At 41.0% G+C, this 26920-nt stretch overlaps 1 protein-coding gene across 2 annotated transcripts in view; it reads left to right on the forward strand.

The window, feature by feature from the left end:
• map3k21 (mitogen-activated protein kinase kinase kinase 21) overlaps positions 1-25187 on the forward strand; it is a 93546-nt gene extending 68359 nt beyond the window's left edge. The window contains exons 4-11 of one of the 2 annotated variants that reach the window (XM_087991146.1): positions 1963-2138; positions 4319-4559; positions 6121-6243; positions 14578-14700; positions 16599-16752; positions 18094-18194; positions 21417-22196; positions 22910-25187. In XM_087991146.1, the coding sequence (XP_087847272.1) occupies positions 1963-2138; positions 4319-4559; positions 6121-6243; positions 14578-14700; positions 16599-16752; positions 18094-18194; positions 21417-22196; positions 22910-23346 (2135 nt within the window). In that variant the 3' untranslated portion in view covers positions 23347-25187. The remainder of the gene's footprint in view (positions 1-1962; positions 2139-4318; positions 4560-6120; positions 6244-14577; positions 14701-16598; positions 16753-18093; positions 18195-21416; positions 22197-22909) is intronic. The other variant, XM_087991147.1, reaches the window with a different exon arrangement.
• The last annotated feature ends 1733 nt before the right edge of the window (positions 25188-26920 follow it).

Here is a 26920-nt window from a genome sequence, read left to right on the forward strand (position 1 = left end):
GGGCAGAGAATAGAAGTTTGAATACACATACGAATAGATTCAAGAACAGCTTCTTCCCCGCTTTATCAGACTTTTGAATGTTAATTCTACTCTCTCTCTGCACCTTCTCTGTGGCTGTGGCACCGTATTCTGCATTCTGTTCTGCCTCCTGATATACTTTGTATGGTACGATTTGCCTGTATAGCACACAAAACAAAACAACACTTTTCACTGTATCTCGGTTTGAATCCTAGTCTGTGCTTACAGCAGTTCTTCTCAGTCAGATTGCAGTTAGGAAGCCATGGTAGGCCTCAGCATTGGCCTTCCAGTGAAAGGAGCTTGCCCAAGTTAAGTGCTGAGTGACACGTTAAATTTGAACAGATTTTGCGAAAAGGCAATGTTATTGTACACCAAGGAGCTACAACAGCCTAAAACCCCTTGCATTATGTGACTTGGGCACTGTTTCATGCAATGTACGTCACTAGAATCTGTACAATAACTGGCGCAAGGCACCGTTTAATGGTCTGTTCTGTATTTAACCTAATTGATCTGCACTACTTTTTCTCTCTGTTATTCACTCATGGGACTTGAGCCAGCATTTATTGTCCATTACTAGTTGTCCTTGAAAAGGTGATGATGAGCTGCCTTCTCAAACTGCTGCTGTCATTGCAAGGGTCCATGTGCTGTAGGTTCAATGCCGTTATGGAGGATTTTGACCCAATGACATTGAAGGAATGGCATTATTTTTCCAAGTCAAGATGGTGAGTGGTTTGGAGAGGAACTTGCAGGTGGTGATGTTCCTATGTACCTGCTGCCCTTGCCCTTTTGGGTGGTAGTGGTTGTGGGTTTGGAAAGTGCTATGTAAGATTTTTGGTGAATTTCTGCAGTGCATCTTGTGGATGATTCACACTGTTGCAATTGCATGTCTGTTTGTGGAGAGAATGAATGTTTGAGGACATGGTGGCCATCAAGCAGGCTGTTTCATTATTGGGGCTGCATTCATCCAGACCAGTGGGGATTATTCCATCAAATTCCTGACTTGTACTTTGTAGTTGATGGAGAGGTTTTGGGAAGTCGGAAGGTGAGTTACTCACTGCAGCCTTTGCTCTTGTAGCTTCTATATTAATGTGGTTAGTCCAAATCAATTTCTGATAAGTGGCAACCCCAGGAAGTTGATAATGGGGGAGTTCAGTAATGGTAGTGCCCTTGAATGCCCTGGCGCGATGGTTAGATTGTCTCTTTTTCTTATTGAAGGTGGTTACTTGTGTGGCATGAATGTTACTTACCATTTGTCAGCCCAAGTCTGGGTATTGTCCAAATCTTGCTGCATTTGGATATGGACTGCTTTAATATCTGAGGAGTCACAAATGTTGCCATACAGTCTGCAACCATGAGCAGATTTCCCCACATCTGACCTTAAGATAGAAGGAAGGTCATTGATGAAGCAGCATGATGATTGGGCTGAGGGCACTAACCTGATGAATTTCTGCTGCAATGACTGACCTCCAACAGTGCGACTGTCTTCCTGGATGTCAGGAATGACTCCAAATAGCAGAGACTGATTCCCATTGATTTCAGTTTTGCTCGGGTTCATTGATGCAGACTTGGCCAAACGTGGCCTTGATGTCAGGCAGTCTTTTTTTTTGTTCACCTGAGCTTCAGCAGTTTGGCTACAGCGCACCTATTGCACATCTTGTGCATAAAGTAAATTTTTGTGAAAAACAACTAGATTAAAGAGAAAAGTTGCAGTCAGGATTCTCACATGATTATTTCCATTGAATTGCTGGGAGATTGTGAGCCCTGTTATGAGTTCTCTTGGTTTCATAGCCTCCGAGATGAAGTGACCACTTAGAAAAAGTTGTAGAGGGTTGACATTGGCTGAAGGTGTGTAGGAAGAGTTGATGCTTTCAGTAAACGAAAGAAAATTAGAGAAAAGGAAACCGTTTTTTTTTAATTGACCCAATAATCTATTGAAACTTTCAGAATGTTGGGACCAGGATCCTCACGTCCGTCCAAATTTCGCTACCATTTTGGAGCAACTAACTGCTATTGAGGCCACAGTCATAACAGATTTACCCCAGGAATCATTTCACTCCATGCAAGATGATTGGAAAATGGAAATACAGCAAATGTTTAATGAGCTGAGGACAAAGGAAAAAGTGAGTTTTTTTTTTAAACTTTACACTTTTACAAGAGTTTAGACATTTATATTTCTAGTCCTAAAGTAGACCTGGAACAGATAAACTAGATTGATGATTCCATGTAGTGGCTAAGAGAGCACTGTAATGTTCAAGATGCTGCTCTCCAGATAAGGGTCTTAGACGCTTTTTGTCTATTCCATTGAGGTGGACGTCAAAAGATGGCCCTATTTAATGAAGAGCAATAAATTTTCCTGATGTCCACTGTTTGGTCTGCACTTGGCTCCAACCCAAAAAAAACTTAGTGTTCAGTTTCCTCTTGTCATGTATATGTGAAACTTAATCTTAAAATTCATAGAAATGGTGGTGAACTTTGTGGATCAGAGCATGTTTAACAAATCTGTTTATAGTTGCAATACATGGTCCAAACTGAGAGAACAGCTTGGCTGGATTCAGTAACTTCTGTGCTGTAAATTACTCTGAATCTCTTTACTTCTTGATCATTTAAAAGTACAGCTGGTTCTGCTATAATGGGCATTTCTTCAATGTGAATTGGCTATAACATGATTGAAGAATTTAGACTATTATTTGTAGAACGCAAAATTTCCTTGCCTGTTTTGGCTATAACGCAATTCTAGTCCCATCAGTTTAAATGGTGCTGCTATGTTTTTATAACAAGAACAGAACTATCGCGTTATATCAGAACTGACTGTAGGAACAAATCTACATCTGGTTAGGGTGTGCACTGTATAGTGGATAATCTGAATCTTGTTGTTAGGACATAACTTTAATGTTAAATGGATGCTCTGTAATAGCATAAGGAATAACGTAACATTTTGAGGGCCTACAATGTAAAAGCACTGATGTTTTGAATCTGTTTATCTTCTTTTGAAAGATATGTCTGATAACCCTCTATTCAAAAGAAATACACAGTCGATACAAAATTCCTATCCTCTCGCATTTGTGATTTTGTCTTTTTAGTGCAAGATCTAATTTGGGTATGGGAAGCTCAGAAGATTCAGCCTATAGTCCCACCAATTCACAAAGGAAAATGGGCTAGCATTCTGCAATTCTGAATATTCCACAGTCACTTCACTGCAAAGAAATTCATTGTGTCAGGAGTTGTAAGACTGTATAATTTGACTTGGTGCCAAATAAATGTGACTTTTTTTTGCTGCCAATCCTGTATCATCATCATTCCGTCATTGCTGACATCTGAAATGATTGTCATTCTCATGATGTACTGCATGAAGTTTACTCCAGATTCTGTTGGATAACTCTACAGTTTGGTTTTAATCTGAATTATGCTTTAATTTGATTACAGTATACTTGTAATTGGGTGAGGATTCCATTTATTTTTCCTGAACTGTGTAATACTTCCCAGTAGATTTAGGATCATAAGTCTATTAGGCCATAGAAAATAGGAACAGGAGTAGGCTGTTCAGCCCCTCAAACCTGCTCCACCATCCAATAGGATCAATTAATTAGGATTGTTTTGGAAGTAGTATGTTACCACAATTTCTCATTTATTAATATAGTAAATAAGTACTGTGACACAATTGTTGAAAATAACTTCAGACTGTTAGTCCTGCCTATCTGTGCCCTCGAAACATCGCAAATTTAAAATCTACAATCTCATATCAATCTCTATATGGTCTCACAGCTATCTCTGAATGTTCTCCAGTAGTCTAGATACCCGAACTTGAAATCTTGCTCCTCAGATTGTGACCTTTTTCTCATGGCGCAACCCCTCCCAAATATATGCACTCGCATGAGCATGCACACACAACTTTAACCAATGGTGATGGTGCATTTAGCTGCCTAAACCCCACATACTCTGTAATAAACTTCCAAAATCCTCCTATTGCTCCACCACCCACCCCTCGTGATTAAATCTCACCGTAAAATCTACCTGTAACTAAACTTGTCACTCTTCCAAATATTTTCTTATTTAGTACCTTTTATTATGTGAAACACCTTGACATTTTGATTTTATGTTAGACATTCTCTAATTAACATAAATTTAATGGATCCAACAATGTCTTTTGAGCTGTTTAACATAGTGCAAATTTATTTTTTAAATTGTGCACAAGGTCAAGGATTTTAATTCTCATTCTCACTGATCTTATGTTTTATTGTGATCTGGTTCCAATTAACCCCAGACTTGGCAATGAACTTTAGCTTTCTTCTGTTGTTCCTAGGAGTTGCGATCACGAGAGGAGGAGCTGACGAGGGCAGAGCTCCAACAGAAGTCCCACGAAGAGCTGCTGAAGAGACGGGAACAACAACTGGCAGAACGGGAAATTGACGTGTTGGAGCGTGAGCTGAACATTCTCATCTTCCAGCTGAACCAAGAGAAACCAAAAGTGAAGAAAAGAAAAGGCAAGTTCAAGAGAAACCGGCTAAAGCTAAAAGATGGAAACCGAATCAGTTTACCTTCAGGTATGGAGTTAAAGACTATGAGGTCTGGGTCTGCACACAGAATATTCTTACCAAGCTAAATTGAAATTTCAGGCTGATGAAAGTGTATACTTAAATTAAAATCCATGTAGCAGTTTCTGGCAGATGCAGAGTTGAATCTTCCTATCACTGGATTGTTCAACTCTGGTCACTATTTAGTGAACCCTGCTAGATGTTACATGTGTTTAGATGTTGGGTGAGAGCAGAGTGAATTTGTCATACCCCAGCAGTCAAATAGCCTGCCATCACTCACTCACTCCACGCTGTCTCACTTTTTCACCTTCTGCATGAGTAATGTCGTGCTCTACTGGAGTCTGAACAAGGACCTTTCCAGTTCTTTAGCCCTTTGCTTTTGATCCACTAACTATCTGTCCTGATAGCAGCATTCACTTTCTTTATCTCAAGTCTCTTAGGTAGGTATCTTGCATAGGATTTAAGACTTTGAGGATGTAAATCACAGCCAGTCCATGCTAATATTAATGCTTCACATGAACCTTGTTCTATCTTTCCTTATCTATATCTATTGTTGTATTCGTCTATTGCATTTTTTGTTATATGCTTGTCCAGGTTCCTCTTGAAAGCATCTGTAGTAATCTGTCTTCAGCTGCTTCCTGTGCTAGCATAGTCCACCACATTGTCACCAGTCTTTGGAAAAAGACATTTCTTTTGAGCACCCTATTGGATTCATGCTTTATTGATTACTCTGGTTATGATCTTCTCTGCAAAGTAAGTGTCCTCTCTGTAATCACTCTACCAAAGCCTTTCATAATTTTAAAGATTTCTATTAGAGCACCCCTCCGTTTCCTTTTTGCAGGAGAAAGGGAACTCAGTTTGTCAATTTTTTTTTTGCAGGTATGTTTTGCAACATTTAGCCCAAATCTGAATACCTGTGTGAACACCAACTACTAACTTTAACTAAAATTTCACATTTCTTCACATATGGAAAGAGCGCTGCTGTCACTCCACCAACAATCCAACCATAACTTGGACTCCATATTTACAATTCTTTCTCTCAAGCCATTCTTCTAGCCTATTGGTATCTCAGTTTTGGCTTCTGTTTACTGCTATTGCCAAACTTCCTGTAGCCCAATGCAAAATTACAACCATAATTCACTTTTTCTTGTGTTTTTTTAATCCTCCTTCAAGCTGTATTGCTACAGTATTTAACACTTAAAGATATGCCAACTTAAAAGCATCTCAGTACAATTTTATCTTTAATTATGGAAATATGTCAATGACATATGAAGCCTTGGCACTAAGGTTCGATAATCAGTTTAGCGTAAATTCTCTATTTTTCAATTCTGTTCCTTTAAAAATGAAGCTTAATAGTTTTGATAACTAACTAACCACATCATTTCCTTATTCAAATACACGATCTATTATTTCTCTGAAGAATTTCAGAAGATTGGTCAAGGAAAACCTGTATTGATTGATCGGTGTTAAGCTGGTGCTCCAAGTGCTTAGTATTTCAACAATGATATTGCATATCAGACATAGCTGTGATGGATCATCTTCAGTGTCTTGATTTTTTTCACATTGATAGATTTTCAGCATAAGATCACTGTTCAAGCTTCTCCAACTCTCGACAAGCGGAAAAGTTTGAATGGCAGCAGTTATAGTCCACCGAGCAGCCCCACCATTATCCCAAGACTAAGAGCTATACAGCGTAAGTGCAGTGCTGGTTACATCAATCGTGTGTGTTATAATAGTTTTGTACTGCTTGCCAATTAAGACAGGTGACAGAGAAATGAATGAAACTGATTCCTTATTTGTTTAATTATCTCTGTGTGTAATCTTCCTTTTATATAAAAGGTCAGCATTTTTTTCTTTGCTCACGGGATGTGGTATTGCTGGCAAAGCCAGTATTTATTGACCATTTTAAATTTTCTTTTAAAAGCTGGCAGTCCATATTTTGTACATAATCCACAGTGTCCAAATGGTCTCAGGAAGCTTGTATATCTACAGTATATTTTCCTCAGGTTCAAATTCTGCACCAAAATGTTAGTTTTTATTTCTCTTGGTGTTCATGACCATCCAAAAAGATCTAGGAAAAAGACCACATATTTCCTAAATCCAATGTAGCTAACCAATTTGCAGCATTAGTACCATTTTGATGATGGGCTCTGATTTTTTTTTGTCAGCACAATTCTGTTGCCTATTTTTGCCTGCTTCACTTTGACCATAAATCCCACAAGTTCTGGCTAGTAACTTCTATTTGGCATCCTTTTAATGTCAGCGTCTGGCTTTGGCATCTGCATCATGTTTCAAACTTTCTCACAACTGATACTTTGCATTGACCATTTATACGTTCATCTTACATTCAGCTATGCAAAGCCTTGCTGAGCAAGGTTCATATTCGAATAGTCTGTACAGCAAAATGTTTGCAATATAATCCTTTTATTGTGCTGTAATAAGTCTTTGACAAATATAGTGTTCTGAGCAGTAGGATTCCAGAGAAATAAACACAATTACAAATTATGAAGAAAGGCTGAAGATTTTTATGGGTCTTTAATCATGCACACCATCCTAACTGAGTTAATTCCTAATAACAGATTTTGTGAGTAAAATCCCTGAAAGCTCGGCAATTCCTACAAAGTACCCACTTGGTTACCATCGAGGCATGGAATTGATAATCTCAGTTCTATTGCCCCTGCTTCCTATCACTCTCTCAGTGGGGTCAAGATAGAGAAATCAACACAAAAGGGCTACTTATGGACTGCACTTTCAGCAAACATTAAATTCTGTCCTGGCACATTGAACCCCAAGCAATTTGGGAATGATCAACTTTAATAATTTCATAAATTATACCTACAATAAAAATCTTAAAGCCACTTAATCTTAATATTTATGCTTTTTGTTTAAACTTATGAGATTGTACCAGCTCCTAACCCTACAATTTGATGTACACATAGATTGGGTATTTTATAACCTGGTAATTCATGGAAGGGTATCCCACTGAAAATGGCCCCAGTTTGGTTCCCAGCACAAAGAGACCTTTAACTCAATCCTTTCCAGGGAATAACTGTATAGTTTGATAAGGAACTGAATTTATGTAATGTAGAAAAGATACAATGAAGATTAGTATTCTCTGCACCTGATTTGGCAAGAGGGATGGCATCTTGATGCAAGGTCCAAACGTCTTTCTACAGCATTAGGCCCACACTTGATCACACTCTTTATTTCTGATGTTATGCACAGGAATTGAGATGTCAGAAGTCTTTAAAGGTGATGCTTGATTAGGAAAAGGCAGCACCTGATGCAGAGACTGAATAGATGAGGGTTTTTAAATTCACTGATACGTTTACTGTATTGACTGAGGACGACCTCAGTCTAGAGTGGCAAATAATCCTCTGCCCTGAACTAGGGCATCAAACAAACTTCCCAAGACATTAATGGCACTTAGATTAGAAAGCAGAAAAAAAAGTTAAAGGAGTTAGGGCTGAAAGGGTCCATCCAATGACCTTGGCAAATGGAATTAAGGAGAATCTCAAGGTTTCTCATGCATATATAAGGAGCAAGAAGTAGCTAGGGACAGGGTAAGTCCACTCCAGGGTAGAGGAGGAACTTCGTGCATGGAGACAGAGCATGTGGGTGAGGTTCTTAATGAATATTTTGCATCAAGGAGAAGGATATGGTGGATGGTGATTCCAGAGGGAATATGTTCAAGGGCATGTTGATATAAAAAACGCAGGTGGCGTTAGGTGTTTTGAAAAGCATCAAGGTAGACAAGTCCCTGGGACCTCTTGGTATTTATCCCAGAATACTGAGGGATGAAATTGCTGAGTCCTTGTACCTTCCTTCGTCACAAACGAGGTTCCTGAGCACTGGAGAATAACCAATGTTGTTCCTTTGTTTAAGAAGGCCAACAGGGATAATCCGGAAAGTACAGGTTTATGAGCTTTAGTCAGAGGAATTTATTGGAGAAGATTCTTGGGATGGGATTTACTCACATTTGGAAAAATATGGACTTGTTATAGAACATTACAGCGCAGTACAGGCCTTTCAGCCTCGATGTTGCACCGACCTGTCGAACCAATTTGAAGCCCATCTGACACTATTCCATTCTCCTCCATATGTCTATCCAATGACCATTTAAATGCCCTTAAAGTTGGTCAGTCCACTACTGTTGCAGGCAGTGCATTCCATGTCCCTATTACTACTCTGAGTAAAGAAACTACCTCTGACATCTGTCCTATGTCTAACATCCCTCAATTTAAAGCGGTGTCCCTCGTGCTAGCCATCGCCATCTGAGGGAAAAGGCTCTCACTGATCAACCTATCTAACCCTCTGATTATCTTATATGTCTGAATCAAGTCACCTCTCAACCTCCTCTCAAATGAAAACTGTCTCAAGTCCCTCAGCGTTTCCACATAAGACCTTCCCTCCATACCAGGCAACATCTCATAAATCTCCTCTGAACCCTTTCCAAAGCTTCTACATTTCCTATAATGCAGTGACCAAAACTGTACACAATACTCCAAGTGAAGCCGCACCAGAGTTTTGTGCAGCTGCAGCATGATTCATGGTTCTGAAACTAAATCTCTTTACCAATAAAAGCTAACACATTGTATGCCTTAACAACCCTATCATCCTGCGTGGCAACTTTCAAGGATCTATGGACCTGGATACAGAGATCTCTCTGTTCATCTACACTGCCAAGAATCTTACCATTAGCCCAGTACTCTGTTACTCCTTCCAAAGTGAATCACCTCATACTTTGCTGCATTAAACGCCATTTGCCACCTCTCAGCCCACCTCTGCAGCTTATCTGTGTCTTTCTGTAACCTGCAACACCCTTCATCACTATCCACAACTCTACTGACCTTAGAGTCATCCGCAAATTTACTAACTCATCCTTCTATGCCCTCATCCAGGTCATTTATAAAAATGACAAACAACAGTGGAACCAAAACAGATTCTTGTGGTATCCCACTAGTAACTAAACTCCAGGATGAATATTTCCCATCAACCACCATCCTCTGTCTTCTTTCAATTAGCCAATTTCTGATCCAAACTGCTAAATCACCTTCAATTCCATGCCTCCGTAATTTGTGCAATAGCCTACCATGGGGAGCCTTACCAAATGCCTTACTGAAATCCACATACACCACATTAAATGCTTTACCCTCATCCACCTATTTGGTCACTTTCTCAAAGAACTCAATAAGGTTTGTGAAGCATGACATACCATGTTGACTATCCCTAATCAACTCATTCCTATTTCTTATAACCCTTTCCAATAGTTTATCCACAACCGAAGTAAGGCTCACAGGTCTATAATTTCCAGGGTTGTCTCTACTCCTCTTCTTGAACAAGGGAAAAACATTTGCTATCCTCCAGTCTTCTGGCACTACTCCTGGAGACAATGATGACATAAAGATCAAAGCCAAAGGCTCAGCAATCTTCTCCCTGGCTTCCAAGGGAATCCTAGGATAAATTCCATCTGTTCCAGGGACTTATTTATTTTTACACTTTCCAGAATTGCTAACACCTCCTCCTCTTTGTGCACCTCAATCCTGTCTATTCTAGTAGCCTGTATCTGTATTCTCCTTGACCACATTGTTTTTTTTTCTAGTGTGAATACTGATGAAAAGTATTCATTTAGCACATTCCATCTCCTCTGATTCCACGCACAACTTCCCACTACTATGCTTGATTGACCTTAATCTTACTCTAGTCATTCTTTTATTCCTGTTATACCAATAGAAAGCCTTAGGGTTTTCCTTGATCCTAACCGCAAGTGACTTCTCATGTCCTCTCCTGGCTCCTCTTAGCTCTCTCTTTAGGTCTTTCCTGACTAACTTGTAACTCTCAAGTGCCCTAACTGAGCCATCACATCATATCCTTACATAAGCCGCCTTCTTCCCCTTGACAAGAGATTCAACTTCCTTAGTAAACCACGGCTCCCACACTCGACAGCTTCCTCCCTGCCTCACTGGTACATACTTATCAAGGACCTTGTTAGCAACAAGCAACATGGCGTTGTGCAAGGGAGGTCTTGTCTCACAGACTTAATTAAGTTTTTTGAGGAAGTGACAAAGATGGTTGAGGGCAGAGCAGTGGATGTTGTCTATGTGTACTTTAGCTAGACCTTTGACAAGGTCCGTCATGGCAGGCTGATACAGTAGTTACATGAAAGCTGCGTGGGCTGGTAAGGTGGAAACAGAACTGGCTTAGTCATACAAAAGATAGAAGGGTGTTTGTCTGACTGGAGATGTGTGACCAGTGGTATTCCACAGGTTGCAGTTCTGGCACCCCTGATGTTTAATGTGTATAAATGATTTCGAAGAGAATGTATGTAGTCAAATTAGTAAGTTTAGCTTAGAGTGGTGCTGGAAAAGCACAGTCGGTCAGGCAGCATCCGAGGAGCAGGAAAATCAATGTTTCGGGCAAAAGTCCTTCAGGACTGAAGGCAGGGAGCCTCCGGGGTGGAGAGATAAATGGGAGGGGGGTGGAGGGTGGGAGAAGTTAGCAAAGAATACAGTGAGTGGATGGGGGTGGGGATGAAAGTGATAGGTCAGAGAGGAGGGTGGTGCGGGTTGGTGGGAAGGAAGATTGGCAGATAGGACCATTCATGAGGATGGTGCTGAGCTGGAAGGTTGGAACTGGGGTAAGGTAGGGGGAGGGGAAATGAGGAAACTGGTGAAGTCCCCATTGATGCCCTGGGGTTGAAGTGTTCCGAGGCGGAAGCTGAGGCGTTCTTCCTCCAGGTGTTGTGTGGTGAGGGAGCGGCAGTGGAGGAAGCCCAGGACCTGCATGTCCTCAGCAGAGTGGGAGGGGGGAGTTGAAATGTTGGGCCACGGAGCAGTGGGATTGATTGGTGCGGGTGTCCCGGAGATGTTCCCTAAAGCGCTATGCGAGGCGGCGTCCAGCCTCCCCAACATAGAGGAGACCGCATCGGGAGGAACGGATACAATAAATGACATTGGTGGATGTGCGGGTGAAACTTTGGATGTGGTAGGTTCCTTTGGGTCCTTGGATGGAGATGAGGGGGGAGGTGTGGGCGCAGGTTTTGCAATTCCGGCAGTGGCAGGGGAGGGTGCCAGGAGGGGACGGTGGTTTGTTGGGGGGCATGGACCTGATCAGGTAGTCACAGAGGGAACAGTCTTTGAGGAAAGCAGAAAGGGGTGGGGAGGGAAATATATCCCTGATGGTGGAGTCCGTTTGGAGGTGGCGGAAATGTCGGCAGATGATGCGGTTTGTGCGAAGGTTGGTGGGGTGGAAGGTGAGGACTGGGGGGTGAGGTTCTGTCCTTGTTACGGTTGGAGGGGTGAGGTTTGAGGATGGAGGTGCGGGATGTGGATGAGATGCGTTGGAGGGCATCTTCAACCGCGTGGGAAGGAAAATTGCGGTCTTTAAAGAAGGAGGCCATCTGGTGTGTTGTGTGTGGAACTGGATCTCCTGGGAGCAGATGAGGCAGAGGAATTGGGAATATGAAATAGCATTTTTACAGGAGGTAGGGTGGGAAGAGGTGTAATCCAGGTAGCTGTGGGAGTCGGTGGGTTTGTAAAAAAAAATGTCAGTGTCAAGTCAATCATCATTGATGGAGATGGAGAGGTCCAGGAAGGGGAGGGAGGTGTCAGAGATGGTCCAGGTGAATTTAAAGTCGGGGTGGAATGTGTTGGTGAAGTTGATGAATTGCTCAACCACCTCGCGGGAGCACAAGGTGGCGCCGATGCAGTCATCAATGTAGCGGAGGAAGCGGTGAGGAGTGGTGCAGGTGTAACTACGGAAGATGGTCTGTTCTACATACCGGACAAAGACACAGGCATAGCTGGGGCCCATACGGGTGCCCATGGCTACCCCTTTGGTCTGGAGGAAGTGGGAGGATTCAAAGGAGAAATTGTGAAGGGTGAGGACCAGTTCAGACAAATGAATGAGTGTGTTCGTGGAAGGATACTTTCCTGGACCTCTCCATCTCCATCAATGACGACCAACTTGACACTGACATTTTTTATAAACCCACTGACTCCCACAGCTACCTGGATTACACCTCTTCCCACCCTACCTCCTGCAAAAATGCTATCTCGTATTCCCAATTCCTCTGCCTCTGCCGGATCTGCTCCCAGGAGGATCAGTTCTACCACAGAACACATCCCCATTCGCCTATTATACTCCTTGTTACCTTCCCCCACCCATCTCTCTGACCTACATCTTTATCCCCATCCACCCACTGTACTCTTTGCTACCTTCTCCCACCCTCCTCTCTGACATATCACCTTCATACCCATCCCCATCCACCTATTGTACCCTTTGCTACCTTCTCCCCAGCCCCACCCCCCTCCCATTTATCTCTCCACCCTGGAGACTCCCTGCCTTCAGTCCTGATGAAGGGCTTTTGCCCGAAGCACGGATGCTGCCTGACCTGCTGTGCTTTTCCAGCACCGCTCTAAACTCTGATTTCCAGCATCTGCAGTCCTCACTTTTGCCTAATTAGTAAGGTTGCATATGGCACAGAGGTTGGGGGAGCTGTAGATAGTAAGGATTGTTAGAGGATACAACGCGATAAAGGTCCGCTGGAAACTTGGGAGAAATTGCAGATGGAATTTAATCTGGACAAATGCAAAGTAATGCATTTTGGAATGGAAGGGAAGCATACAGTAAATGGTATTACTTCTCCTTGAAACACTGACATACAATTTCTGCACCAACTGAGATTACCATGAAAAGCTCCCCTCCTCAACCTCTCTGCTCACCTCAGACCTTAAATCACTACCAGTCATGTCTCTAATGAGAGAGGCAACCCTCTGGTCTTGTCAGACTGTGGCAACTTTACCTTTTACATCACAAACAATGGGGGACCCAACACTGAACACAAGCTTCCAGCCACACAAACAGCCTTATACCATCACCTCTCTCTTGCCACAAAGCCAGTTTTGGATCCAACTTGCCAAGTTACCCTCGATCCCATGTGCTTCCATCGGTCTGTCATGTGGAACCTTGTCAAAGACTTTGCTGAAACCCATATAAACTACCTGGTCACTACCTCAAAAATATTAATCAAATTTGTCCGTAAATGATTAGCTTCACAGCACCATTGCTAAGATTAGCTTTCAATTAATAACATGAATTGAAATTCCATCAGCTGCTGTCCCTAGAACATTAGCCTCGCTCTCTAGATCATAAGTCCAGTGACATTGCCATTATGCCACCATCTCCCCTGTGATGAGAATAGGACTAGGATTCCATGGCTAATGCATAGATGCTCAGTAACTTTAGAAGAAATAGCAGAGAATGGCCGGTGTTTGTGCAATTGAGAATCAGAACTTGAACTTTTAGAGAAAGGGTTGAAATTATCACAGATTAACCAGTTACCAAAACAATGTATTTCTTCCTTATTGTTTTGTGGGATGTGGACACTGCCCAACAAGACCAAGATTTGTTGCCTGTCAAAAAACACTCTTGCACTTTGTAGCTTGTGAGGCCATTTTGGAGTGCAGTTAAGAGCCAAATGCATGTTGACCAGAAACAAAAACTGATATTACTGAAGAAACTCAGCAGGTCATGCAGCATCTGTGGAGAGAAAGCAGAGTTAGTGTTTTGAGTATCTCCAGCAATTTGTTTTAATTTCAGATCTTCAGCATCTGCAATTCTTTGTTGTATTTACATGTAGACTAGATTGAATATAAATAGCAGTTTTCCTTCCCTAAAAGGCATAATACAACGGATGACAGTTATCAAAGTCCCAGTTTAGCATCGATTAGCTTTATTTTTCTGATTTGTTCATTGAATTTAAATTCCACCAGCTGCTCTGATGGAATTTGAGCTCAGGGGCATCAGCCTGGGCCTCCTGTTCAATAGTCCAGTGGCAATTTCACTTTGCCACCATGGCCCTAGTGCTGTATTGTTTCTGTTACAAATGATTATTGTAAATTGCCATTCTCAATATTTTTTTCTTAAAGATCTGCACGCAAATAACAGAACTTCAAATTGTACTTAACCTAAAACAGACAGCTGTTTCCCCTCCACTACCCTCCCCTATTTTGTTTATTTTCCTCAGTGAGCTCCAAAACAGATGCTGTCAATTCCATTGGCCACCGCAACAGCATATATGTATACCAACAGGATGTCGATATCGCATGTGAATATACAAGCAAATTCCTCAGTAGGGCTAAGACAAAAGGCAAGGCGTTTGTGTTACATCATCAGGAAGCAATACACTTTGTATCCCATATTGCACTGTTCAGCGGTGTTCTTTTTGAAGCATTCAAACCAATTCTTTCAGTTGTGTCATGTTTTCAATAGTGTTTAGGCATTCACTTCAGAGTCTGGGGATCATTTTGCCTGCATGTTAGTGTCAAAAGAGTGACAGTGAATCAGCAGCCCACTTTTCATATCTCTCTATCTCTATTTTCATTGGCACAAAAACAAAATCTCTCATCTCCTCCCCATTTGTTGTGCAGTTTGAACATGTCAGTTTGTAATGAGCTAATTGACTTTCAGGGTGAAACAATTCAGCTTGCCTCCCCTCAGTTCAGTCAAGCTGTTAGATGGCACTGGTTCTTCCTGCTACCTTCAAAACATAACCAGTCCTTGGAACATCTGGCTGTTGATCTAATGCTAAGTTGGTATTGACAGTTACCAAGTGAAAAAGCAAGTTGAGAAAGTGCAACAAAACATACTAGCCACAAAAAGATATGACCCTCTCTCACTAGTATCCTCACATATGGATGAGGAAGGACACCACTTTGACTGGGACAATACATCCATCCTAGGACAAGCCAAACAAAGACACGCACGAGAATTCCGAGAAGCATGGCATTCCAACCGGAACTCTATCAACAAACACATCGAGTTAGACCCCATCTACCACCCCCTGAGAAAAGAAACAGGAAGTGACTTCACCACGGGAAATGACATCACCAACCCAAAGAAGCCCAAACATATATGGGCGGTACAGTGGCACTGCTGCTTCACAGTGCGAGAGACCTGGGTTCAATTCCCGCCTCAGGCGACTGTGTGGAGTTTGCACATTCTCCCTGTGTCTGCGTGGGTTTCCTCCCACAGTCCAAAAATGTGCAGGTTAGGTGAATTGGCCATGCTAAATTGCCCGTGGTGTTAGGTGAAGGGGTAAATGTAGGGAAATGGGTCTGGGTGGGTTGTTCTTTGGAGTGTCGGTGTGGACTTGTTGGGCCGAAGGGCCTGATTCCACACTGTAAGTAATCTAACCTAATCTAAATGGAAAGCAGGAATTTTCAGCATTGCTTCGCATGAGGTCCACTGAAGATGTTACCTAGTAAGGTAACGAAACGTCTGGAAATGAACCCTCCAGCTCAGCGAGCAAACCTATATCCAAAACCTCAACCTGAGCTACAAATCTTCTCAAAACTCTCAAAACAAAATGTCAACAATATTAATTATTAAAATGTTCATTTAAATTCTTCTCACAGTCTGCTCCATGGTACTTTCACATAGTTTGATTATTTTAATAGATGTATTTATATCAGCCCCCTTGAGCGATGAAAGTTCGGAATGATCTACCAAGCAAGTTAACAGAAACAAAAAACATTGGAGTTAATCAAAGTACAATTAGATACTGTTTCAAAAGTTAATATGAGATGAATGGGAAAATGAACTGACCTTTCGTCATCCTTGACTTCATTCCTTTTGAAGTGAATGCTTTTATATTTTGGCAACCTGACTCTGGGGCATTCACCACTGAACAGTGCATTAAAGATTAAATCTGCCTGTTGTTAGACATCTGTCAATTGACAAACTGAACTAACTTTTTCTCTCATCAGCGAGTTTGGCTCCTGTCACTATTGGTTGGCTGTTCCTTCTTTGCTCTTGGGTCTATTTAGCAATCATTGCAGCAAAAATTTTTAACTTTTGGATCTTTTCTGGTGGGATTATGTGGCCTTCACGATCTGTTGCTTTCTATGGTGCCTGATTGAGCCTTGCTTTGTATTTAGCTTTTAAGTCCAGCTGACAAATACTGTGACCCTGCAGGGGTGAATTCCCATGTTCTGTACACTCTTGGATTACCTGTAAAACTTGTGATTTTTACTATACTTTGTTCAGTTACCCTTGATGAGAGCAATAGAACCTGGGGTAAAAGCACCATATACCGACAAGAAGATTATGATGAAGAAGTGCAGAAAGCTTGCAAAAAGAAAGGGCGAACTTGGGGACCTAGTTCTATGCAAACAAAAGAGCGAGCCAGCTGTGAGGAAAGGTACGTGCTAAAAGGTTGGGGGGGGGGGTTGCCATGGCAATCTTCCAATAGCCATTCATTATTCATATGCCTAAACTGAGCGTTGGCGAGCTTTTTTCATGGAATGTGAATGTTCACATCAAGGCCAAAATTTGTTACCCATCCATATTGGCTCATGAACTCTGTAGCTAAGCCATTTCAGAGGTTAATTAACAGTCAACTGTATCGTTGTGGTGCTGGAGTTGCATGTAGACCAGACCAGGTAAGACTGACAGATTTTTTTTCCTGAAAGGATGCAGTGAACTAAATGGGTTCTTACAACAATCAATAGTTTGTATGGTTACCATTTTAAGACTAACTTTATATTTCAGATTGACCGTGGAGTGCACAACAATTATGCTTGAGTCCACATTTGCCCAATCACCATGCACATATTTTGGAGGGGCCACCACAAAATAGTGATCAACAATGGAAATCTGTGCTCCCTGGTTCTTAATTCTTCCACCAGTGGGAATAGTTTCTCCCAATCTACACAGTTCATGATTTAGAATACCTCTACAAATATCTCAACCTTCGCTTCTCCATGAAGGAGAATAGTCCCAATTTCCCCAATCTATTCACATGACTGAAGTTCCTTGACTCTGGAATTACTTTTGTGAAACTTTTCTGCACCCTCTCCAATGCCTTCACCCTTCCTCAAGTGTGGTGACCAGAAGTTGAGGCCAGACCAATATTTTGTAGAGGTTTAACATAATTTCCTTGTTTTTGATGCTATACCCTATTTATACAGCAAAAGAAGCCATAGACACACTCAGCCTGCTCTGCCACCTTCAATGGTTTATGCACATGGAACAGGATGTGCACGTTAGAGGTTGGAGCTGTGCTATCGATTCAATAAAAAGTTTACTATTTAAAGACTCTCAGTTGTCCACTTCATTTTTGTGAAGATCACGTACATACATGGAAGTAACTTAAATGATAACTGAAAGTTTTAACTTCCAAGAACCTTAGACTAATTCCCTAACTTTGGCGATAGAGAGAGGAAGCTATAAAACTGAACTAAAAACCAACTCGGGCCTTTCTGTGCTTTATTTTGTCTCATTATTTTTCAAACTCGGCTGCATGCTTGTCTGCTTTAGTACCCTGCAGTAAAGTGATCGGCCCTGAGTTTGAGCCTAAATTTATTCCCACCCCACCTCATGGATTTCTTATGAGAATGTTCTGGTTCTGTATTGTCTTCATTTTCTTGGTTTTTACTGGCATTGTGTCTGTCTGTGTGTGTGGAATAGAGGAAGGAAGGATGGAACATAGAATGTCATGAGAAATAAGATCATACAAAATTATTTTTGTTTTAAATTTTAGGACAAGGCCTTTGTCAGATGGAAACAACCCATGGTCTACAAGTTTGTTGAAGACTCCAACTTTACCTCTAACCTCAGTTTTTGCAAATGTTACAGACCATGGTATGAATTTTTACCAAACTTGTTGTTGAACATTTTTCATTCTGAGAGTAATTTTACCAGCTATTTGGAGTGAGTAAAGAAAATTCATGATTCCTAGGTGTAACAGTGGAAATAAAGATTTGGATATTTCATCACCAATGGACATCTCAAAATGTTTTACAACCATCTTTGAAGTATTGTTACTGTTGCAATGGAGTAAACCCGAAAATTAATTTGCATGCAAGAAATTCCCATTCACAGCAGCGTGATAGTGTCTAAATAATCAGTTTCTATGATGTTGGTTAAGGGATAAATATTAGCCAGGACACATTGGTATTGTTGCTCTGTTCCTCTTTGAAATAATGCCATTGAATCTTTACATACAACCAAGTAGGGAGATGGAGCCTTGATCTAATCTCTTACCTGAAAGTAAACAGCTCTGACAATGTAGCGCTCTCCCCCCCACCCCCCCAACCCCCCCCCCCCTCCCACCCTTCCAGGACTAGACTATAGTGTTGGCTTTGATTTGTGTGTTCAAGTCCTGTAGTGCGACTTCAACCTGAACTTGGAGCAGAAAATTCTCTTAACTAAGTCATGTCTGACATATGTAGATGACACTTTATAAATAAAATCGATGCAGACCAGTTTCATTCACAGTCAGTAATCTGTCAATTGGAAGAGGTAGAATTGGTGTTGATACTACAGGCTTCTGCTCTTAATTGTGATTTGTCTGATTATCCAAATGTAAAAATCCTCTCTGTCTCACAGGTGGCCATTATTCTAATCTGAGCCTTTTCGGTGTACACTTGAATTAGTTGCAGGAGTAGGCAATTTGAAACTTTGAGCCTGGTCCATCATATAGTGGGAGAACCTTAATTTTTAAACCCCTAATTTCTTTCTTCAGTAAGGATACCAAAATTCCAGATGCAGTTAATGAGGTGCCTGTGCAGCTGCAGTAACACTTATGTACCTTTTATATTCTGCTTCCTTGAGATCATACAACATAGGAGGAAAAATAGACCGTTTCATGAGATCATGGCTGACCTAATACCTTTCAACTCCACTTTCCAGCCTTTTCACCATAACCCTTGATTCATTTACAGATTTAAAAATCTGTAAACCCTCACAATAAATGCCAATATTCTATTCACCTTACTAAGCATGAGCTGTAACTGCATTTTAACTTCTGTGTTTCATACATATGATCCCTCTGTAATCTTGAGTTCTGCAATCTATTTTCAATTAAGTAATATGTGGTGCCTGTCAAGCAGCCTGTTATGTCCTGGATGATGTTAAGCTTTTTGAGAGTTTTTGGAGCTGTACCCATCCAGGCAGGTGGGGAGTATTCAATCGCACTCCTGACTTGTACCTTGTACATTGTACATTGTGGATGGGCTTTGGGGAGTCAGCAGCTGAGTTACTCACCATGGTTTTCATATCCTCTGACCTACTCTTGTAACCACTGTGTTTATGTGATGAGTCCAATTGAGTTTCTGGTCTATGGTAACCCCCAAAGGTGTTGATAGTGGGGGATTCAGTGATGGTAACACCATTGATTGTCAAAAGGTAAATCAAGTATTCTTATGTTTTATGTCTTCTACAGTGAAGACAAGCATAAGCTACTGGTTCAACACTTCTGCATTTCCTCGTCTCCCATTATTTGCCATGTTCATCATCTAAGGAACCAGCACTCAATTTACTTATATTTTTAAATACCTTTGGAAACAGTTAGTGTTTTCCTGTTTCTAGCTAACTTATTCTCATTCTATTTTCTCACTCAATATTTGTTTGTCATTTTTTGAAAATAATCTGTCCAATCTTCTGACATAACTCTAATCTTTGTGGTATTGTACAATAGTCTCTTAAATTTCACTGACCTATTTACAGATGGTGCATTGTCGTAATGCCTTTATTTCCTCAATGGAACATATTTATCTGCCTTATGACTACCTCCTGAAATTTCTGCCACTATTTCCTTACTGTGCTACCTTTTAACAGGAACCATCCAGGCTATTTGACCCCCTAGCAGAAGCAAATCATGGGCTAAATCTTTTTGAAAAACGTTAGCTCGATGTCCATATTCCGAAAAGGCAATCTGACCCTAGCCTGGGGGGGATTGAAACCAACTGCACTCCCCCTGCAATGGCCTTGACTGTACTCAACTGACTGAACACAATTAGCAGCTGATGCTTTGTAGGGCTAGCTAAATCTTTGATACAATTTGGCAAAACAGAAGCTTTTTTTTAAATGTTCCCATATTATAGTGAATTACTTTAGCTGAGGAAAAGAATGTTTATTTTTAACTCTATTTTGCATTGCCTGGGGTTGCCTGTAGATTTAGGCCCGTTGTTGACTTCAAATTTGGGCAATTCCCTTAGGAAATATCCCAGGTGGTCACCCTGTCATTATTATAAGACCATAAGACATAGGAGCGGAAGTAAGGCCATTCGGCCCATCGAGTCCACTCCGCCATTCAATCATGGCTGATGGGCATTTCAACTCCACTTACCTGCATTATGGAGCATTGTGTCCTGGGGCGTGGAACCTAGTCATGGATTTTTTTTTTTGAAGAATGAACAAGAGCCTATTAGCTTCACTGGAAGAACATTGAATAGTACAGCACAGGAACAGGCCCTTTAACCCACAATATTCTGCTGAACATGATGCCAATTCAAACTAATCCCTTATGCCTGATCTTGGTCCATATCCCTCCATTCCTTGCATATTTATGTGCTTACCTAAACATTGCTTAAGCGTCCCTGTCATATCTGCACCCTCCACCACCCCTAGCAGCATGTTTAACTCCTATCACTCTGTGTTTTAAAAAAAAACTTGCCGCTCACAACTTTCTCCTCTGAACTTTCCCCCTCTCATCTTAAATGCATGCCCCCTAGTATTAGGCATTTCAACTCTAGGGAAAAAGGTTCTGACCATCAACCCAATCTATGTATCTCATAATATTATAGACTTCTATCAAATGTCCTGTTAGCCACCACTACTCAAGAGAAAACAACTCAAGTTTTTCTGACCTCTCCTGACAGTTCATACCCTCTAATCCAAGCAATATCCAGGTAAACCCCTTCTGCACCCTCTCCAAAGCCTCCACATACTTCCTGTAATGTGGCGACTGGAATTGAATGCAAGACTTTAAGTTTGACCTAACCAAAGTCTTATAGAGTTGCAAGATGCAAGTATGAGGGGTTCTGGTTGAAGTGGTAACTTATCTGATTGTTTTACCAACAGGTAGCACTTCTGAACAGACACGAGCAGCTGACGACTATGAAAATCGACCAAAGCAGTCCAAATTACCTAACCAGGTGTATATTGATCTACCTCTTCGCAAAGATCATCAGGGAGAGGGAGATGCTGGCAGTGAAAGTCAGGAGGAGGTGACACCCATCAGTTCAGCCAACAGCACCCCACAGGTCACTCCCACAAACAGCCTGAAGCGATTAACACAGAGGAAGAAAACTGATATGGTACTGTACGGGTGTGCTGTGCTGCTTGCATCTGTGGCCTTGGGATTTGATGTCAGAGAAGTGAATAAATCACAGGCTTCAGAGGAAATTGAGATCAAAGAGGAGAAGAAGAAAAGGGAAGGCCTCTTTCAGAGAACCAGCAGGTTCCGCAGAAGCACAAGTCCTCCCAACAGGACAGTCTCCAAGAAGGAAGAGACGAACATTCCCTCACTAAACTCCCATGCTGTTAATCTTTTGTCAATGTCTTCCATATCCAAATGTAATTCCACAAGGTCCTTGCTCCGATCAGACAGTGAGGATACATCCATTTATAACATGCCTGTCACACCGAACACTGTCCCCCATAGACCAGAATTCTTGACTGACAATCCTCCAAATGGCTCTGTGAATGGAGTACATAAGGATCTGGATGAATCTCCTTTATCAGACTCAGATGCACCAGTTTTTATGTGTCTGACTGAATCCAGTGCAACATCAGAAAAGGGAGCTGCTAACCCCAATATAACCCGCCATGGCCAGTTATCATCAGAAGAAAGCCCAGCCAGTAAGTTTTTCTTTCTTGTCCAAGGCCACATTTCCAATCACAGGTCTTTCTCAGGTTTCTCTGACCTGGAAGGCTGTACCACGAATGAGGGGATGTCAATTTACATTTGGAATTCCCCATTCTGCAACTGATTTTAATTGCATAAATTGTGTTGGCCTCTTAACAATCAGAGGCCAACATATGTGTCTCACTGAGAGAAACAGAAACCTCTCTGAAGGATTGATATTCTGTAAAGAGATTGTACTTCAGTAGAACATGAGTGGAACTTGCAATTAGGTATTGGGGGGGACATCCTTGCCTTCATTGCTGGAGAGCATGCAAAGGGAAGGGAATGCCATTAAATAAGTCAGCAGCCACCATTTAAGAAGGGCAATGAATGAAGACCTAGAAATATGAACAACCAGCACATGGTTCACAAGGAGGGCGCGAGCAGCAAATATCCGTGCATCATAACGAGACCACTGCATTACTTGGAGGGGGATGAAGGTGTGCTTTTGTGCTGTAAAATGCTACCTTAATTGATGGGCTCTGAATTTCCAAATCTGTTCTATTTATTGGGCAGTGTTATTGTCATTTTTCAAGTTTTTTTCTGTTATGTGTCTGACAAAAATCAGCATGTTAAATTGTACGATATGATTGACAACTATTAAGAGTCGGGTTCATTATTTCGGATGATTGTGAAACTATTATTTTCTCTTTATTTCTCTTTTTAGCTAATGGAGATTCTGACTCCAGTCCTCATAGAGAATCATCAGAGTTCCCACGTCTTCCAGATCCCAGAACCATTTATCCAATGTCTGGAAGACGAAGAACCCCAAAAAGGGACGCAACACCAGAGAGACCAAAATCTGGTGACGTGGTACCAAGGCCTCGGCCTTCTTTGTCCCGAATAAGAATGGACCCCTGGCGACTCGTGTCTCAGTTGATAGGCCAAGATGAGTCATTAGAAAGCACAGGAGATGTAATAGTGACTAGTTCAGACATAGCTCTTACTACTGAGTGCCAACCCAGTTTGCGCTTTGGTGCCTGCTCTCTACTAGACATGGACATGGAAGGCCAGAGCCAGGATGGCACAGTACCCCTCTGCAAAAGTGAATCCAAGCCGAGCAGACCAAGTGGCTTTGAACTGGAGAAAGAGTTTCTGTCTTAGCACTCACTGCCTAGGATACAAGACCATGCAAACATTCCCTTTTTATGATTTGGGAGCAAACATCTATGAATGCAATGAACCACATTTGGAAAAAGAAATGTGAACAGAATGTAATTTGTTTCAGGTGTCGTGTGACACTTTTTTTTGTAACTGTACGTCCATGGGGTTGCATCTGATCAGAACAGATGAAAAGTATCATCTCACTACTGTCCTCTTTGTTAACACCTGACTCTCAATTCTTGGACCCAAGCAGGATTTTTGATCTTGGGTCACAGGTACAGAAAGATGGTCTAATCCTGTGCCTAGTTCTGGCTCTCAGATTTGGTAAAGCAAGTGCATGTTGCTGGCAAACAAGAGATCGATCTGCTGCATGTGAAACTGGAATATCAGTTTGGCATTTAGCTCTTGGTGTATTGCACTTTGAATGTTCTGAACACAACAAAAATGTATCTGAGGTCATTACATGTCCATTGCATATTTAAATTGTAAGTCTAATCGGGTATTTTGTCATTTGCTTAAAAAACAACTCATTAATCTTCTTTGCATTGAACCTCCAATGTGGTGCGAGATCTTTTATACCCATGAATTATGAATAACTTAGCTTCTAACTCTCAATCTGAACACTTTATTTCTCTGACACAGTGAGCGTCCTTTTTACTGTCCCTCCATATCGTTACCTTCTCAAAGTCTATTTTTGTGACCGTCACTATGCAAAATCAATTTAAATGCTGCAGTTTTCACCACATTTGATTAACAAGATGTCCATGAAGACCAGAGGCTCATGAAACTGCCCTATTGCTCAGATTGTCAATGACCATGTTCTTAAAAAAATTAATTGGCCGAGTGCCCTCTTTCCCCCCCCCACCCCCCACCAAACGCAACTCTTCCCTTTAAAGTGCTTTGTGGCTTGAGGTTCTTCTGCTGAGCCACAGAGCCTAGCCACGTCTCTGGTTGTTTTCCTGGTCTCTATTGAGTTAACTACTTTCAGCATTGGCAGTTAGGGGTGCACCAGAAGACAGTGGCACCCCTGGCTTTGCACTTCACACTAAATTGCCAAGTGTGAACGTTGCAATATTGTGTCCTTGCAGTCAGATGGCCTGTCAGCACTAACACTTGGTTCAGACCAAAATTATGGCATATTAGACAAAGTAATAGTGTGTCAGATGCCCACAGAACTGTATCCCACTGAAGGTACAGACACCTTCAAGAAAGGATAACTAGAGATGGGGAAATAATTGCACTCTGTAAACCACCGAAGGGACACTAAAGCTTTGTTGCATTTATACATTATATAGTCATTTTGAGCATTAACTGGAACAAACAGACTGAAATTGCTACTTAGATCTAAAGTTTTAATTTGGAGCAATTTCTAAAGAACTATACCTGTTTCTGAAGAGACTTAAGAGGACTTTGATATAATTGACATACTGTAGGATTAAGGGCTCAATTTTTTGAAGTTAAATTCAGAAAATTGGAGTGAATGTATATTCAATGTCACAACCCAATGATTTTTAAAACTAATTTTACTGCTCATAACCACAGTAAAAGCTACAAACACTGTAATGAGTTGATACTGTTCTTACAGTGCATCCTGAATTTGAGAGAGGGCTGGGGGAGAAGGCTTATGTGAAAAGCTTATGCAGAGTGATCACATCACCTTTATTTGCCTTCCTGTTAACTTGATCTATTCTGATTTGGAGATGCCAGTGTTGGACTGGTATGTACAAAGTTAAAAATCACACAACACCAGGTTTATGTGGAAGCACTAACTTTCGGAGCGTTGCTCCTTCATTTGGTGCTTGTAGAGTATAAGATCGTAAGGCACAGAATTTATAGCAAAAGTTTAGTGTGATGTAACTGAAATTATATATTGAAAAAGACGGATTGTTTGTTAAGTCTCTCATCTTTTAGAATGAACATGTTGGTTTCAGTTCTTTCATATGTAAATTGCAGAACTTTCATAAAAGTTACATTCTCAAGTGAACTTTAACAATTGGTGTCATATTGGCCCAGATAATACATGACACCAATTGTTAAAGTTCACTTGAGAATGTAACTTTTATGAAAGTTGTGCAATTTACATATGAAAGAACTGAAACCAACATGTTCATTCTAAAAGATGAGACTTAACAAACAATCCAGGTCTTTTTCAACATAATTTCAGTTACATCACACTGTAAACATTTGCTATAAATTCTGTATCTTACGATCTCATACTCTACAACCACCTGATGAAGGAGCAGCGCTCTGAAAGCTAGTGTTTCCAAATAAACCTGTTGGACTATAACCTAGTGTTGTGATTTTTAAATCCATTCTGTTAATACTGCAGTGCTCCACTAAGCAGACTTAACTTTGAAAACAAAGCACATTAGCATATGTTAATTATTCTGCTGCTAGTTTTCAACTTTTGATAAATTTCCTTGAAAAGTGAATTTACGTGCAACATTTGTTGCAGACGTAATCTTTACAAATCTCTTGACCAATTTGAACACTGATGCTTTTTGTGCTGTATATCTTTAAATGTATTCCAAAACCTAGTTGCCTTATTAAGACCTTTCATGAACTAGATGCTTAGGGCACAATGGAATGTTATTCCAAGTTCCTTTTGAGCAGTAATTCCCCTCAGAGTTGTATGGTTTTCATAGTGATGCGACATGGTTATTCAAATACAACTGCTTCATTACCATATTTTGAAGGTATTTCCATTTTTTCCAAGTAGATGGTCAACCCTGGATATTGCACAACCAGGGACTGAACTGAAGTACATCTTACTAAATCCTAAAGTACTGAACAAAGGCCACTCCTGCAGTTAAGGTCTGGATTTAGCTGAATTTTTTGAGTTCAGATTTGGAAGTACAGAGCTGGTATTGCTGAAAGAAAAGATATACTGTCAAAGCTTTTCATCTCTCACTCATCAGGACAAATACAAGAATGCCAAATTTCAGCTGGAAAAAATGATGCTGATTTGGTGTCAACTTGCAAACAATCAATATCTTTTTTACATTATAAATTGTTTCCCTCTGTGAAATTTGGCAGTCTTGCATTTGTCCTGATTGAGTACACGATGGAGAGTCAGTTTTTTTCAGAAGTGTTCCTTTTATTATCGTTCAGATTGTATTGATTTGGTAAGCTTAAAAAAGACATTTTCCATCGCAGCAGAAGATGCATTTCTTTAGTATCCTGAGCTCCTTTGACAATTCTGTAGGTGTTTTGAGCTGGTTAGGTTGCTTGGTTCTTCAGGTCAGGACTGAGTGTGACTCTGGGTACCATCAAAAGAAAAGGCCACTCCACTTTCCCTTTCTCTTTCCCCCGCACCCCCCAAACCAACCAACCTTCTAGACTGCTTGAAGGAGCAATGTTGTCTTTCAGTTGACCTGCATGAGGATTATTTCCATGTACTGAATCATACACAGCAAAAGAGCATTTATGTGAATGATGTGTATCCAGCAATTTGAATGTTTGCAAAATGAAGTGACATTATAGCAATGGGGTTTGCTTCCTATTTGAAATGAGTCATAAAGAATATAGTGGCTTATAGTTTTAAAAGGTCAGTATGACTTATACCCCTGTTAAT

Source organism: Chiloscyllium plagiosum, unplaced genomic scaffold, assembly GCF_037043375.1.
Source record: "Chiloscyllium plagiosum isolate Xiang-an unplaced genomic scaffold, Cpla_swu_hap1 HiC_scaffold_10, whole genome shotgun sequence".
In the NCBI taxonomy this organism is placed as follows: Eukaryota; Metazoa; Chordata; class Chondrichthyes; order Orectolobiformes; family Hemiscylliidae; genus Chiloscyllium; species Chiloscyllium plagiosum.